The sequence below is a fragment of the Zalophus californianus genome, chromosome 9 (assembly GCF_009762305.2).
Source record: "Zalophus californianus isolate mZalCal1 chromosome 9, mZalCal1.pri.v2, whole genome shotgun sequence".
NCBI lineage: Eukaryota > Metazoa > Chordata > Mammalia > Carnivora > Otariidae > Zalophus > Zalophus californianus.
Window position 1 is genome coordinate 20,798,763 of NC_045603.1, and position 17,947 is coordinate 20,816,709.

Genomic DNA, 17,947 nt, shown 5'->3' on the forward strand with positions numbered 1-17,947 from the left:
AAAATGAACTATTGGGATTTCATCAAGATAAAAAGCTTTTGCACAGCAAAAGAAACAGTCCACAAAACCAAAAGAGAACCGACAGAATGGGAGAAAATATTTGCAAATGACATATCAGATAAAGGGCTAGTAACCAAAATCTATAAAGAACTTATCAAACTCAACACCCAAAGAACAAATAATCCAATCAGGAAATGGGCAGAAGACACGAACAGACATTTTTCCAAAGAAGACATCCAAATGGCCAACAGACACATGAAAAAGTGCTCAACATCGGTCAGCACCAGGGAAATCCAAATCAAAACCTCAATGAGATACCACCTCACACCAGTCAGAATGGCTAAAATTAATAAGTCAGGAAACGACAGATGTTGGCGGGGATGCGGAGAAAGGGGACCCTCCTACACTGTTGGTGGGAATGCAAGCTGGTGCAACCCCTCTGGAAAACAGTATGGAGGTTCCTCAAACAGTTGAAAATAGAGCTACCATATGATCCAGCAATTGCACTTCTGGGTATTTACCCCAAAGATATAAATGTAGGGATCCAAAGGGGTACGTGCACCCCAATGTTTATAGCAGCAATGTCCACAATAGCCAAACTGTGGAAAGAGCCAAGATGTCCATCGACAGATGAATGGATAAAGAAGATGTGGTATATATACACCATGGAATATTATGCAGCCATCAAAAGGAATGAGATCTTGCCATTTGCAACGACGTGGATGGAACTGGAGGGTGTTATGCTGAGTGAAATAAGTCAATCAGAGAAAGACATGTATCATATGACCTCACTGATATGAGGAATTCTTAATCTCAGGAACAAACTGAGGGTTGCTGGAGTGGTGGGGGTGTGGGAGGGATGGGGTGGCTGGGTGATACCTTGGGGAGGGTATGTGCTATGGTGAGTGCTTTGAATTGTGCAAGACTGTTGAATCACAGATCTGTACTTCTGAAACAAATAATGCAATATATGTTAAGAAAAAAAAAGAAGATAACAGGAGGGGAAGAATGAACAGGAGTAAATCGGAAGGGGAGACGATTCATGAGAGACGATGGACTCTGAAAAACAAACTGAGGGTTCTAGAGGGGAGGAGGGTGGGGGGATGGGTTAGCTTGGTGATGGGTATTAAGGAGGGCACGTACTGGGTGTTATGCACAAACAATGAATCTTGGAACACTATATCAAAAACTAATGATGTATGGTGATTAACATAACAATAAAAAATGAAAAAAGTCTGTTTATTCAGCAAGTACTTAGTGGGTGCCCACTTTGGCTGGACACTGTGGTGGGTTAGGTCAGGTCAAGTACCAGACGTGGCAGACACGGCCCCTGTCCTCACACACCTCACATCCATCCAAGGTGAGATTGGAGCCTTATCATCCATGGCATGGATGTCACAAAGATACTCTACATCCAAACAAGGCTACTTTTAATGGATCCCTTCACCTTCCATGCAACCCAAGTAACAGACCTGCACTGCATCAACTCAGAGAGGGCTTTGTGAACAGAATTGGGAAGCTGAGTCACAACAGGTAGATACCACATATTTGGAAAGCAAGAGAGAGGCTCAAATGATTCTCCTTCACAAATAGCAGGCACTCAGCCTAAGACGACCAGGGAACAGAACAGCAAAGATTCACATGTAACAGCTACACAAGAGTCAAGAACCTCATATTGCCTGTGAGACCAAAAACCTGCTAGAGTATGAGTAAATCATCAAATTCAGCATAAGAAAGAGAGTTCTGTAGGTTGACTTGCTATGTTATTCCAGAATAGAGACGGAGCAGAGAAGTCAGAGGACCAGAAGGCAGAGTGATCCTGACATACTTTATGTGATGGGAAGGCAAATTTACCTCAACAGTACTGAATCTACTCATTAAATACTCATAATTATTTATTCAGTGAAAATCACTTGGATTATTAGCCATTATTCATTCTCTAGGGGAAAAAGACCACAAATATACTTCAAGGGCGCAAATAAATTAATGATATTCTGCCATTTGTTCACTGAGCCAACATTTAGGTTAGGTGCTAGAGTAGATGAAATCAAATCAGTGCTATAAAGGCAGGGAAAATAAACAGTAAGTGTGTCTTTTAGAGAGTAAGAAATAAATACCAAAACCTCGACTCACTGCTCTTTTTACTCTCCTATTCCTTAAATGCAGCAGAACCTCCCCCCCCGCCCCCAGTGGCATTAACAGCACAGGAGTATTTAATCTCTATTTTCTGATGCAGAGAAAATCAAGTGAAATTACAGGTCACTGAAGAGAACATGAGAGGACTGTGTAGTGTAATCCAGGTTTCTACATCTGTCCTGCAGAGTGCCAGCTCATTTTACTATTTTTGTCCCGAGTTCCAAATTATTACATCTGATATTCAGAATTCTGAAGATATTGCATACTGACCTCAAAGCCTCATTAGAAAACACACAAAAAAGGACACCTTCAGAAATGATTTAGAATCAAAAGAAACAAAAAAGCTTGTTTATATCTTAATTTGAACATTTAGCTGGCTGTTTTATAACAAGTTCATCTTTATATCTAGCCCTATGGTCTCTTCCAGGTGAAGGCCCAAGGCAGCTCAAAAACTGACTAGCAAATAGGAGGTGCTCAGTGCCCATTTTTAAATAAATAAAAACTAGTTGTAAGATTCTATCAATTTGTTTTCTTATTCCAGTTATCTTAGTGGGATTGCTTCAAAGTATCTGTTTCTCTCAGACCCAGAGACTGAGTATGAAGTGGGAAGGTGAACAGAAGAAAGGGCGCTATTGAGAGCCAACTGTGTATTAAGGATTTTCAGGTCTGTTTTCCCTTTTCTTCCTCAAAATACCTTAGGAGAAGGGCATTATAAGAAAGAAGGCAGGTTCAGAGACACTAAGTAAGACCATACAGCTAGTAAGGGACAGAGATGAAACCTAACTCAGTTCTGACCCCTAAATCCATGCTGTTTCTAGCTGGCTTCTTGTTTCTGTGGAAAGCATCCTACTGTTCTTAAATCATGTTTGGCTTGGGGAGCCAAATATTAAAATATTAAATTTTAATATTTAAAAATTAACATAACAATAAAAATTTAAAAAATTAAAAATATGTGGTCATTAAAAATTTTTCATTGGCATTTCCTGGCTGAGTAATGATACAGTTTATAAAACAGAGCACAGACCATAGCATGGGGCATCCATAGGACACTCTGTCATGGGGCAAAGATTATTAACTTGTTCCTGGGACAGCATGTTTCTCATGAAGAGCTTCTCTTGCTACTAACTTCCTTCTAAAGAAAAGGACAGACACCTTGATTACTTCTACAACAAGGCAGATAGTAACAGTACCTCTTAACAACCTGAGAATGATACTTAGAGAAGAACCAAGTACCTAATTCAAGCTTTGCTCAATAGCCTTGGTTATCTTTTCACAACATGAAATGAAGTCAATGATGTTCTGCATTAAAGATCCTCAGAGTCTCCTGACCATAACTTCCCCTTCTTTGGAAAGAGCATGAGCTCTGGATTCAGACAAGCCTGGGTTCAAATGCTAGTCCTCACACCTACTAGCTCTTAGATTGGGTTATTTAACTTATTCAAGCTTTAGTGTCTTTATCTTTTCAGCGGGGATAATACCATGGTCCCACACAGGATTGTTGAGAGGAATGAAGACAAGGGAGCAGCCAACACTAATGCAGCATTTGCCATATGCCAGGCACCACACTAAGGGCTTTACATAGATTTACTAGAACTATCCCCCTTCAGCAGATGTAGAAATTAAGGCAAATAGAATTTAAGACTAAATACAGTAATATGGGTAAAAGGTCAACCACAGAGTTGCCAGGCAAGACTATATGTTCAATATATGTCAGCACCTCCCTCTTCCCCATCTTCCCCTTTGAAACAGCATGACCATATGGATTAAAAATAAAACTGGAAGTCAGGGCTCAAGAAATTGGATTCAAAATGACTCACTGGATGTCATTGAGAAATGACTCAGTCTCCGTGGGCACAGAAGCACAGAGCTCCACCAGAGCAGGAACACCACTGTGATTACATAAACACAGGTGCAAGCACAGAGGGTCCGACCACAGGATAACAACGATCCTTCCAACCTCCAAGTCCTCATTTCAAACACTTTGCTTTTTGCTCTCTTTCCTTCGTTAGAACCTAATGGACTATAACACAATAATGTGCCATGGTTTGAATGCCACTGGAGAGTCCCCACAGTCTGTATCTGTATATACTAGGAATCAAGAAAAGAAAAACTAAGGACAAAGCAGGAGGAGTGGGCAACAAAAAGTGTGGAAGGGGAGAGAAATGATCCCTAGAAAAAGCTGGGCACTGGTAATAATTTAAAGCAAGAATTAAAAGGTTCAGTATAGCTTTTGAATAATATCTTTTTTAATGGTTTGCTGATATAATAAATGCACATACACATACACACCTGCTTCATGGACTACAGAGCTTTAAGATGTGATTCTCAATCTAATTTCAGAATGAAATATTTCTAAATGTCTACTTCTCAAAAATGTCCAGATTTTAAAAGTCTGGTGGCTAAAAAAGCAGGATATTTTTGTTTTAATTGATATTATTGTACCTAATACAGTAGGCACTAAAATCCTTGGACTTAGAGGGTATGAATCTTACTAGACAAACTCATCATTACATCAAGTTAAATCTAAGTCCCCACTCCAACTGGCCTGGTAGACCAGGTCAACCACAATTTAGACAATTTCAGTCATTATTGACATTCCCACTCCTCTACCCCACATATGTAGGACTGTAAAAGGTTTTGACAGAGGTTTTGTAAACAGCAGAATGTTTAGAGACCACTCAGGTCTCCAAGCCATACTGCTACTGCTGAGCCACCCACTTTGCAAGTTTAGAGTAGAATTCATTCACTCACTCACTCATTAAAAAAATTTGTTGAGCAGCTACTATACTCTGTACTCCGTTTAAGGTACTAGAGATACAACAAAGAATCGGGAAGATGAGACTGCCCCCTTCCCAGAATCCCTGAAGTTCCCTGAATTATGGAAGACCTGCTCCTTCCTCAGGCTGGAGAATCTTAGCCAAGGCTGGCTGTTCAGGTGGCTCAAGTGCAGGCTCCAGCACACAACCCAGCCATTCCCTCCCTTCCCCCCCACCTCATGGGAAGTCATGCTACCACTGCAGGACAATCTAAGGGAACTGGACAGGAAATGCCTTTTCTCTCTCTGTCTGTATGGGTATCTCTGTGTGTCTGCTTCTTTTTATGAGGGATTAGCCACTCAGAAGCCCAGACTTTCAGAAAACAAAAGCCAGGAACTTCAGATAATAGAGAACGCTGCTAAAACAAAGGAGTTTAGGGGACCTAGCTACCATCTTGGGGTGGGGTACAATGGGTTAGAATAGAGAGAGGGAAAAATTACATCAAGGAAAACACACACACACAGACACACACACCCTTATATTATACTGCCACATAGAAATGCTTTCCTCCTAGAAAGCAATAAAAGTTGTTTCCATTTTGAACAATAAAACAAATGTGATCTGTGTTTTAATTTCTCTTGAACTGAACTGTACACCAAAATGTTCACTACTGCTTTAAGATTCTATGCATAATATATTGCCTGACACACAACAGGTGACATGGAGAAATGGGTGAATGGATAAAATAACTTTTCTTCTTTATAAGTTGTACATCTGTTATAGGGAAAGTTGAGAAACAACTTTTAAATAGCTAGCCTCTCTAAGACATCTTCTTTTGAACAGATGAAGCCCTTTTTAGGGCATAAGCACTACAGGAAAAAAATGTAAACATATTTTACAATGTAGAAGCATGGGGAAGAATTCTTGCATTAAGACATAACAAAATAAGAATATTTTTTTAAAAATCCAGAGTAGTTCACTTCTCCTAATCATGTTTATTTAATCTTTTATTTATCAGAACAAGGGCCAGCATATGACTAAATATTGACAATCAAATATTAACCATATAGCCTTGGGGAGGTATACTCAATTTTTTTCACCCTTAAAATGGAGAAAACACATCTACTATTCCTTGTAGGGTTGTTTTAAGAAAAGAGGTAGTAAGGGAAGAGAACTTACTATAAATGGCTGGCCTACCTTAGACACTCTTTCAAATTCTCTCTCACTCCCAGCTTGATATTAAAGATAATACCTATATGTCCACAAAATTCCAAGAAAATAATGAAATCTTTCCATCATCTAAACAAAAATGTTTGTAGGAGAGAAGGAATTTTTCTGATGTCCAAATCCTATCTATTTTTACATTTTTGTAATTTGGTCTCTTGAAGCTTCCTATAAATAATAATCTAAGGTACAGTCCCTTTAAGAACCAAACTATATGTTTTTATACTTAGAAATTTCAACTAACTTGTTAAATATCTGAATCACATTTGGAATCTAGGGTGAAACTGAAGGTAGATAAATGGTCCAAATCTTTCCTACCAGAAATGACCTAGGCCAGGTAGGCAGCTTCCCAAACTTACTTAGCATAAAACCTATTTTTTTTTTTAACAAGAAAACAGTTCCAAAGTATTAGAAAATCCTTAAACCTATAAAGAGTTTATTTGCATTTTAAGGTGAAATAATATTTCCCTTTTCTTATTTTTAAACTTAAATATTAACTACTCATAAACATGCACTTCTACTTGTTCACAAAGAGCTCACCATTCTAAACAATAAAAGTTATATACAAATGTGTCTTTAGTAAGATATGCTAACAAAAATTACTGTAAAAATAGTCATAAACATTTAATTCATTTTGATGTAAGTTCATGCAGCCCTAAAAAATTTTAACTTTATCTCCTGCACTAGCAGAGAAGACAACTTTTATCACTTATTAAAAATTTTTTAAAAATCCTTTCAACACTATATATCATCTTTCAAATCAGATGAAGTAATTACAGAATTTTATAACTTTCCATGAAAAAATCATTTTCTCTCCAATGTCTATTAATTGGATTTTTAATCTCCTGGGGAATTTTTTTCTCTTTTATTCATAACCTAATATTAAGGGATTGCCCAAGCAGAACAAATAGCTGGTCCTTTTGTCTTTTTCATTAAAAGTATTTCTCTTAGAACCAGCCTCATCTTCAATTTCAGGATCCTTTTCCTTGATGTGTTTAAACCCCATACTGAGCACATTCAGAAAGGAATTAAATGAAGGGTAGGAGACCCTCCATTCCAGTCTGGCCTCCATTCTTGATCATATTACCTTGGTATGTAACTTCTCCCACCCTCAGTTGTCCTACCTATAAAGTGGAAGTATTAATTATTTCAGAAGGTCAGGAGGGCAGCAGTATGATGACAAAAGGGGATAACTGCTATGAAAATGCTTAAAATTGCTCATTAAAAGTTTAGCATTAGAAATGCAGTGTCACAAAACTAAAAGTAGCAAAAAATTACAGTGGTTCTTCCTGTAGTGCTCTTCAGGTCTAACTCCTTCAAACATAATATTTGATCTTAAAAGAGTATCATTATCTAGTAGTAGAGCTCTGATAATGAAACATGAATGTTAATGACTTAGTCTATGATACGACATCATCCATTCTCAATGTTAAATCTACAACTTGAGTAAATGTATTGATTAAGATGAAATTCTTAGTAAAAACTATAAACAAAGTAATATAAGAAGAATAAATGATTAATCAAAATGCTTAGAAGAGAGGGGTCACTTCTCAAGTCACAGCCCATCATCAGTGACTTGAGATACCCATTTTGGAGAATAAATTTATGATTTCAGGTTACTGCATCAACATTTACTTCTTACTACTTGTACATCTGAGCAAAGGAATAGTATTCTAGTAATAGTATTCTCAAAAATTTGATTATGATTAATCAAGGAATCTAAAAAATTATAGTACCTAGCAATTTACTAAATATTATAGTATACTAAATATAGAACTAGAGTTCTTCCATCAGGCTTCTTCAAAGACCCCAATACTGTGTGGGTGAGTTTCACAAACTAAACCTGCATTTCACTAACCATCTCTTCTGGCCTCAAAATTATTTTACACAGTATCTCTTTTACAACACTTTTTTTAAACTTGGCATCTAAGGTTTCTAGTTTTATTATCCCTCCCAAGTATTAGAATAGTTTCTCCTTTCATGGTCACATTAAAATTTGAGGGAAACTTACTTTCTTGTATTGCATTAAGAATCTCTGAAAAGTCCACATCACTCTTTGGGCCGTCAGGTAGTATTTGCATATCCAGCTGGTAGCCTTGCAAATCCACACCTCCTTCTAGAGAAATGAAAGATATTCATGGAGTTTGCACTGGTTATCAGAGAGCCCAGCATTAGGGTCCCAAGGAGAAGCAACGTCAAAATCTAAAAAGAACAGCCAGCTGATTTGCCAATGATCCTCCCTCTTGGAAAAAGGACTTTTAAAACAAATGAGAAATATTAACAGCCATTTGTTCCTTAGGGGACCCACAAGGTTTAATTGTATTTCCAATGTAAAAAATAAGGCAATTACTTTATTAAAATACCACACACTTCATAGTATTTACTGATGGCTTCCTAGGTGAAGAATAAAACATGTTAGCCTCTACCCAAGGGCATTTAAAATTATTTTCAGCTTCACATGGCTAAAAAGGGATATTCAACACAAATACTTTTTTTAAAGATTTTATTTATTTATTTGACAGAGAAACAGAGAGACAGCGAGAGCAGGGAGCCTGATGCGGGGCTTGATCCCAGGACCCTGGGATCATGACCTGAGCCGAAGGCAGACGCTTAATGACTGAGCCACCCAGGTGCCCCTCAACACAAATACTTTATATCATCTTCTCTAAAATTATAATAATTCGTTCTTAGAAAAGGATTTAATATTCTTGATATCACAGGAAAAAAGACATCATTTTCCCCCTCACAGTTGGACTTCTCTGCTATATCATTTTTCAATTATACCAGAATACTTTTATTTCTTCTATGAAGTAATTAAACCTCTTATACTAGATTTGTCTCATGTATTTTTGGTATACTCTAAAGAAGACTTTTTTTTTTTTATGCTGTTCCACACACCTATAGAACATTTAAGGGTGCCAAAGAAAACAAGACATCAAAAAGTAGCTTTATCACTAACAATAATAAACTTTCAAATGCTTTTTAAAATAATCACTAAGAACATCTCCAATCCTGAGGAGTCTAGAAGGGCTAAAAAGCCAGTGCTAAAATAAAAAGATAGCCTGATGAACAGAGTGGGACATAGCATCCAGTGTTTTTGTAGAAATAATTATTTTATAAGCTCAGGAATTATTCTTAGCCTTGAATAAATTTCAGTTACACCCTGAACTCAAAAGAATACAACACAGTCATTATCATATAAGGACACCCATTCTAGAAAGGACATGAACACAAGTAATATAATAGAAGGTGAGCTTTAGAAGGGCAGGAACTTTTACCTGCATGCTATCACCCAGTACCTAGAACAGTGCCTAGTACCAAGTAGGCAGGCCCTCAATAAATGCAGGCTGAATGAATGACTAAGGCTACATGATAATTATGAAACAAAGGCCATAGAGCTACAAGGAAAGCTATAAGCCCAGATTATGGAGTCCTGCAAACCAGCATTCAAATTCTTATTAGGAAACACTGAATCTCTCTAAATCTTGGTTTTCTCATCTACAAAATAGGGGTGATAATAACAGTCTCACAGAACAACCATGAAGACTAAATGAGATAATGCATGAAAAGCTCTTAGCTGTCAAATAGTCAGCACTCAGTAAATGGAAGCCATTACTAGTATCATCCATAATAATGTGTTAAAGGAACATTGACATTTATACAGAAACTAGCTACTGAATAACGAGAAGGGAGCCACAGGTCTGTTCTTTGGGACACCAGCATGCATGTCAGTGACTGTCAAGCATGTCAAGCACTGCAGATACAGTGAACTTTTTAATGCATGCATGTGGTTGTCTCACTGAAGTTAACAGTTCAGACCAAGCTTCTCAACAGGAATTAAAATGGGTTATTTGGTTCCCACCCCATGGCCAGCTACTGTGCATAAGTACGGAGAAGTTCTGCTGCTTTTCAACCTCTGCTAAGGCTAGCTGCCCTTGTTCTGCTCAATAACCAAAGACCTCATAATAACAATGACAAAAAATAAATAAGAATATTCAATACCACCTATAGGCTGGTTCTGGGGTGTGTACTTTACCATCTCATTTAGCCTTTACCTTTGAAAACAAGGTGCACTGGGAAGGAATAATTTGCCCAAGGTCACACAGCTACTACATTTTCAAGACGCAACTCCAACCCATGCTCCTACCAGTCTTGAACACTCCCATATCAAAGCAGTCACAAACACAGGCTGTTAGAAATAAGAGAAATGGATTTACCAACAGTCCCATGTTCTAGTGCTTCAGACCATGACTAACACCATTATGTAACCTAAAAAGCAATGACTTGCTAAATAGGCTAATAAACAGGAGTCCAACTTATTTACCTTGTTTGTCTTAGTCAGGAGCTCATAAATTCACATAGAAATAGTTTTGACTAATAAATAACTACAGTTTCTAATAACCAAAATTCCACAAATTTTAGTAAGTATTTTATTTGTTAGAGAACAGAAGAGGAGTGTAGGAAGTCACAAAAGAAGCAACATAAAGGAAGCATTCAGGTCGTTAAAGTCTGTCTTTAAAGAATATCTAATGCTTCAGATATCAAGAAAATATGAGGAAAATGGATATAAGGATAAATAGATTTGTTTCAAGTATATTTTAAAAAAAAATACCCTTTTGACCACAGAGTTGTGGGTCCATTTCTGGGCTCTCTATTGTGTTCCATTGATCTATGGGTCTGTTTTTGTGCCAGTACCATACTGTCTTGATGATGACAGCTTTGTAGTAGAGCTGGAAGTCCAGAATTGTGATGCCACCAGCTTTGCTTTTCTTTCTCAACATTCCACTGGCTATTTGGGGTCTCTTCTGGTTCCACACAAATTTTAGGATTATTTGATCTATTTCTTTGAAAAAAGTGGATGGTATTTTGATAGGGATTGCATTGAATGTGTAGATTGCTCTAGGAAGCATGGACATCTTCATAATATTTTTTCTTCCAATCCATGAGCATGGAATGTTTTTCCATTTCTTTGTGTCTTCCTCAATTTCTTTCATGAGTATTCTAGAGTTTTCTGAGTACAGATTCTTTGCCTCTTTAGTTAGATTTATTCCTAGATATCTTATGGTTTTGGGTGCAATTGTAAATGGGATCAAATCCTTAAATTCTCTTTCTTCTGTCTTGTCGGTGTATAGGAATGCCACTGATTTCTGTGCATTGATTTTATATTCTGCCACTTACTGAATTGCTATATGAGTTCTAGCAGTTTTGGGGTGGAATTTTTTGGGGTTTTCCACATAAAGTATCATATCATCTGCAAAGAGTGAGAGTTTGACTTCCTTGCCGATTTGGATGCCTTTTATTTGTTTTTGTTGTCTGACTGCTGTGGCTAGGACTTCTAATACTATGTTGAATAGCAGTGGTGATAGTGGACATCCCTGCGATGTTCCTGACCTTAGGGGGAAAGTTCTCAGTTTTTCCCCATTGAGAATGATATTCGCTGTGGGTTTTTCATAGATGGCTTTTATGATATGGAGGTATGCACCCTCTATCCCTATACTCTGAAGAGTTTTGATCAAGAAAGGATGCTGTACTTTGTCAAATGCTTTTTCTGCATCTATTGAGAGGATCATATGGTTCTTGTTCTTTCTTTTATTAATATATTGTATTACGTTGATTGATTTGCGGATGTTGAACCAACCTTGCAGCCCAGGGATAAATCCCAATTGGTCGTGGTGAATAATCCTTTTAATTATCCTATTGGATCCTATTGGCTAGTATTTTGGTGAGAATTTTTGCATCCATGTTAATCAAGAATATTGGTCTGTAATTCTCCTTTTTGATGGGGTCTTTGGTTTGGGGATCAAGGTAATGCTGGCCTCATAAAACAAGTTTGGAAGTTTTCCTTCCATTTCTATTTTTTGGAACAGTTTCAGAAGAATAGGTATTAATTCTTCTTTAAATGTTTGGTAGAATTCCCCTGGGAAGCCATCTGGACCTGGGCTCTTGTTTGTTGGGAGATTTTTGATTATTGCTTCAATTTCCTTGGTGGTTATGAGTCTGTTCAGGTTTTCTATTTCTTCCTGGTTCAGTTTTGGTAATCGATACATCTCTCAGAATGCATCCATTTCTTTCAGATTATCTAATTTGCCGGCATATGGTTGCTCATTATATATTCTTATACTTGTTGGTATTTCTTTGGTGTTGTTATCTCTCATCTTTCATTCATGATTTTGTTGATTTGGGTCATTTCTCTTTTCTTTTTGATAAGTCTGGCCAGGGGTTTATCAATCTTGTTAATTCTTTCAAAGAACCAGCTCCTAGTTTTGTTGATCTGTTCTACTGTTCTTTTGGTTTCTATTTCCTTGATTTCTGCTCTGATCTTTATTATTTCTCTTCTCCTGCTGGGTTTAGGCTTTATTTGCTGTTTTTTCTCCAGCTCCTTTAGGTGTATGGTTAGGTTTCTTGAGAAAGGCTTGTATTGCTATATACTTTCCTCTTAGCACTGCCTTTGCTGTATCCCAAAGATTTTGGACAGTTGTGTTTTCATTTTCATTGGTTTCCATGAATTTTTTAATTCTTCTTTAATTTCCTGGTTGACCCATTCATTCTTTAGTAGGATGCTCTTTAGCCTCCATGTATTTGAGTTCTTTCCGACTTTCCTCTTGTGATGGAGTTCTAGTTTCAAAGCATTGTGGTCTGAAAATACGCAGGGAATGATCCCAATCTTTTGGTACTGGCCGAGACCTGATTTGTGACCTAGGATGTGATCTCTTCTGGAAACTGTTCCATGGGCACTAGAGAAGAATGTGTATTCTTTTGCTTTGGGATGGGATGTTCTGAATATGTCTGTGAAGTCCATTTGGTCCAGTGTGTCACCTAAAGTCTTTATTTCCTTGTTGATCTTTTGCTTAGATGATCTGTCCATTTCAGTGAGGGGGTGTTAAAGTCCCCCACTATTATTGTATTGTTGTTGATGTGTTTCTTTGCTTTTGTTATTAACTGACTTATATAATTGTCTGCTCCCATGTTAGGGGCATAGATATTTACAACTGTTAGATCTTTCTGTTGGATAGACCCTTTAAGTATGCTATAGTGTCCTTCCTCATCTCTTATTACAGTCTTTGGTTTAAAATCTAATTTGTCTGATATAAGGATTGCCATCCCAGCTTTCTTTTGGTGTCCATTAACATGGTACATGGTCTTCCATCCCCTCACTTTCAATCTGGGGATGTCTTTGGGTTCAAAATAAATCTCTTGCAGACAGCATATTGATGGGTCTTGTTTTTGTATCCAATCTGAATGCCTGTGTCTATTGATTGGGGCATTTAGCCTATTTACATTCAGGGTAACTACTGAAAGATATGAATTTAGTGCCATTGTATTGCCTGTAAGGTGACTATTACTGTATATTGTCTGTATTCCTTTATGGTCTATGTTACTTTTAGGCTCTCTCTTTGCTTAGAGGACCCCTTTCAGTATTTCTTGGAGGGCTGGTTTCATGTTTGCAAATTCCTTTAGTTTTTGTTTGTCCTGGAAGCTTTTTTATCTCTCCTTCTATTTTCAATGACAGCCTAGCAGGATATAGTATTCTCGGCTGCATATTTTTCTCATTTAGTGCTCTGAATATATCATGCCAATCCTTTCTGGCCTGCCAGGTCTCTGTGGATAGGTCTGTTGCCAAGCTAATGTTTCTACCATTGTAGGTTACAGATCCCTTGTCCTGAACTGCTTTCAGGATTTTCTCTTTGTCTCTGAGACTCGTAAGTTTTACTATTAGATGTCGGGATGTTGACCTATTTTTATTGATTTTGAAGGGGGTTCTCTGTGCCTCCTGGATTTTGATGCCTGTTTCCTTCCCCAAATTAGGGAAATTCTCTGCTATAATTTGCTCCAATATACCTTCTGCCCCCCCTTTCTTCTTCTTCTGGGATCCCAATTATTCAACTATTGTTTTGTGTTATGGTATCACTTATCTCTCGAATTCTGCCCTTGTGATCCAGTAGTTGTTTATCTCTCTTTTACTCAGATTCCTTATTTTCCAGCATTTGGTCTTCTATATCACTAATTCTCTCTTCTGCTCATTTATCCTAGCAGTTAAAACCTCCATTTTTTTATTGCACCTCATTAATAGCCTTTTTGATTTTGACTTGCTTAGATTTTAGTTCTTTCTTTCTCCAGATAGCGTTTCTCTAATATCTTCCATGGTTTTTTCAAGCCCAGCTAGTATCTTTAAAATCGTCATTATCAACTCTAGGTCCGACATCTTACTAATGTCCATGTTGATTAGGTCCCTGGCAGTTGGTACTGCCTCTTGTTCTTTTTTTTTGAGGTGATTTTTTTTTCCATCTTGTCATTTTGTCCAGAGGAGAAAAGATGAATGAGAGAACAAAATGCTAACAGGGTAACAATGACGCCTGAAAAATACACACTAAACAAATCAGAAGAGACCTAAAACAGGGAGAAAAGAAAGGGAAAGAAAGCAAAAAAATAAAAACAAAAAACAGAATATGATCAAATATGACCAGGTTGGTGCATAGATCAGTGCCACACACTAGATTTGGGGTGTATTTTGGTCTGTTAGAAGAAAGCGCCTCCTATAATTTTAAAGAAAGAAAAACTTATATGTGTACAAAAATAAGGGTAAATACGACGAAGGGATGGAATATGACTGCAAAGATGAAAATTATAAAATATTTTATAAAACGAATTGATAAGATAAGAAATTGAAAAAAGAAAGAAGAGGATTTAAAAAAAAAAAAACGGAGAGAATGTGATCAGGCAGGAGACTAGAACAAAGCGATACACTAGAGATTCAAGGTATATTTTGGTCTGTTAGAAGAAACTGTATCCCAAAATTTTAAAGAGAGAGCAACTTAAATATATGTACCAAAAATAAGGTTAACTACTATGAAGGGATAGAATATGATTCTAAAAATGAAAAATAAAGATAAAAAGCTTTTGCATAGCAAAAGAAACAGTCAACAAAACCAAAAGACAACCAAAAATGGGAGAAGATATTTGCAAATGACATATCAGATAAAGGGCTAGTATCCAAAATCTATAAAGAACCTATTAAACTCCACAACCAAAGAACAAATGATCCAATCAAGAAATGGGCAGAAGACACGAACAGACATTTTTCCAAAGAAGACATCCAAATGGCCAACAGACACATGAAAAAGTGCTCAACGTTGCTCAGCATCAGGGAAATGCAAATCAAAACCTCAGTGAGATACCACCTCACACCAGTCAGAATGGCTAAAATTAACAAGTCAGGAAACGACACATGTTTGTGGGGATGAGGAAAAAGGGGAACTCTCCTATACCATTGGTGGGAATGCAGGCTGGTGCAGCCACTCTGGGAAACAGTATGGAGGTTCCTCAAAAAGTTGTAAATAGAGCTACCCTATGACCCAGCAATTGCACTACTGCGTATTTACAGCAAAGATACAAATGTAGGGACCCAAAGGGGTAGGTGGATGTTGATGGATTGGTGGCGTTCGGGAGATGGATTTCTCCTTCCCACCGGGCTTTGGATTGACCACCTCGTCATGTGGCTGCCTGCCTCTGCCCCCTGCCCCCCCAGAGAGCCAAGTGGAGCCTGATGAGTCATCAGTTGCTTCCCAGCCATGCCTTACTGGCCAGTTATGGCCCCAAATGTAGGGATCCAAAGGGATACATTGCTGCTATAAACCCTGATGTTTATAGCAGCAATGTCCACAACAGCCGAACTGTGGAAAGAGCCAAGATGTCCATCAACAGATGAATGGATAAAGAAGATATGGTATATATATATATATATATATATATATATATATATATACAATGGAATATTATGCAGCCATCAAAAGGAATGAAATCTTGCCATTTGCAATGATGTGGATGGAACTGCGGGGTATTATGCTGAGCGAAATAAGTCAATCAGAGAAAGACATGTATCATGTGACCTCACTGATATGAGGAATTCCTAATCTCAGGAAACAAACTGAGGGTTGCTGGAGTGGCAAGGGGTGGGAGGGATGGGGTGGCTGGGTGATAGACATTGGGGAGGGTATGTGCTATGGTGAGCACTGTGAATTGTGTTAAGACTGTTGAATCACAGATCTGTACCTCTGAAACAAATAATACATTATATGTTAAAAAAAAAAAAAGAAGAAGAAGATAGCAGGAAGGGAAAAATGAAGGGGGGGGAGTCAGAGGGGGAGACTAATGGTGAGAGACTATGGACTCTGAAAAACAAACTGAGGGTTCTAGAGGGGAGGGCGGTGGAGGGATGGGTTAGCCTGGTGAAGGGTATTAAAGAGGGCACGTACTGAATGGAGCACTGGGTGTTATACACAAACAATGAATCATGGAACACTACATCAAAACCTAATGATGTAGTAGGAGGCGGAGCAAGATGGCGGAGGAGTAGGAGACCTAGATTTCGTTTGGTCTCAGGAATTCAGCTGAATAGGGATCAAACCATTCTGAACACCTACGAACTCAACAGGAGATCGAACAGGAGAGTAGCAACAACTCTCTGAACAGAGAAGCGACCACTTACTGGAAGGTAGGGCGTGCGGAGAAGTGAATCCGAGGCGATATTCGGGAGGATAGACGGCGGGGGAGGGGCCTCCGTCGGCCGCTTCTGGCAAGTGATAGAGCCGCGGAGCACAAAATCGGACCTTTTAGAAGTTGGCTCGGCGGAGGGACGTCGCTGCAGTGGCTAAGCGGGGGGTGGAATCCTCCCGGGACAGTGTGGTCTCAGGACCCTTGGGGTCACAGAGAGACCGGGGGTGCCTGAGTGCAGCAGAGCTCCCAGGTATCGGAGCGGGGAAGCCGGCTGCAGAGACGGAGCTGAGGCGCGGGCTCTCAGCTCGGGGTGGCCATAAACTGTGATCTGCGGCCCAGTCGGGGCACGGCTCCCCCAGCGGGGACCCAACAAGCGGCAGATCCGGGGAGACTCCCCTTCCTTCCCGGGGAGGAGCGGTGCGGGAACGCACTGCAGGGATCTGCTGGGTTTGGAGACTCCGCTCAGCGTCGGGTGCCAGAGATAGCAATTCTCGGTCACAGGCCGGGTGAGCACAGAGTGCGGCCGGAGACCGGGGACACGGAAGTGACTGCTTTTCACTGGGGGCGCACTGAGGAGCGGGGCCCCGAGTTCTCAGCTCCTCCGAGTAGAGATTGGGAGGCCACCATTTTTACCCTGGTCCTCCAAGGCTGTACGGAGAGCTTGCAGGGAACAAAAGCTCCTGAGATCAAACCCGAGCAGCCTGCTTAGCCCGGACCAACAAGGGCGGGGCAATTCAGCCTCCGGCAAAGACATTTGGAAACCACAGCAACAGGCCCCTCCCCCAGAAGATCAACACAAACAGCCAGCAAGCCAAGACCAAGTTGATCGATCAAGGAGAATAGGAGAACTCCAGCGCTAGGGGAATACTGCACATAGATTCATGACTTTTTTTTTTTTTTTTTTTTTACCATGATTCATTATTTCATCAAAGTTAATTTTTGTTGACTGTTTTTTTTTATTTTTCTTTTTCCCTTTTTCAACCAACATCTTATAAATCCCTTTTTTAAAAAAAAAAAAATTTTTTTTATTTTTCATTTTTAGAGTCATATTTTATCCCTTCATAGTAGTTACCCTTATTTTTGGCATATTATATAAGTTGTTCTCTCTTTAAAATTTTGAGGTACAGTTTCTTCTAACAGATCAAAATATACCCTAAATCACTAGTGTATGGCTTTGTTCTAGTCTCCTGCCTGATCACATTCTCTCCCTTTTTCCTTTTTTTTTCTTAAATCTTCTTTCTTTTTTCAAACAACTTATCTTACCAAGTCCTTTTATAAAATCTTTTATAATTTTCATCTTTACAGTCATCTTCCATCCCTTCATTGTATCAACCCTT

The 17,947-nt window shown here is 38.7% G+C and overlaps 1 protein-coding gene across 7 annotated transcripts in view; it reads right to left on the minus strand.

The window, feature by feature from the left end:
- The window catches only part of ANO4 (anoctamin 4), a 452,569-nt gene that overhangs the window by 210,788 nt on the left and 223,834 nt on the right, over window positions 1-17,947 (minus strand). For 5 of the 7 annotated variants that reach the window (XM_027593733.1, XM_027593732.1, XM_027593731.1 and 2 more), the window contains one exon: window positions 8,128-8,232. The exons of 1 other annotated variant lie outside the window; for it this stretch is intronic. In XM_027593733.1, the coding sequence (XP_027449534.1) occupies window positions 8,128-8,232 (105 nt within the window). The remainder of the gene's footprint in view (window positions 1-8,127; window positions 8,233-17,947) is intronic. One more of the 7 variants, XM_027593729.1, reaches the window with a different exon arrangement.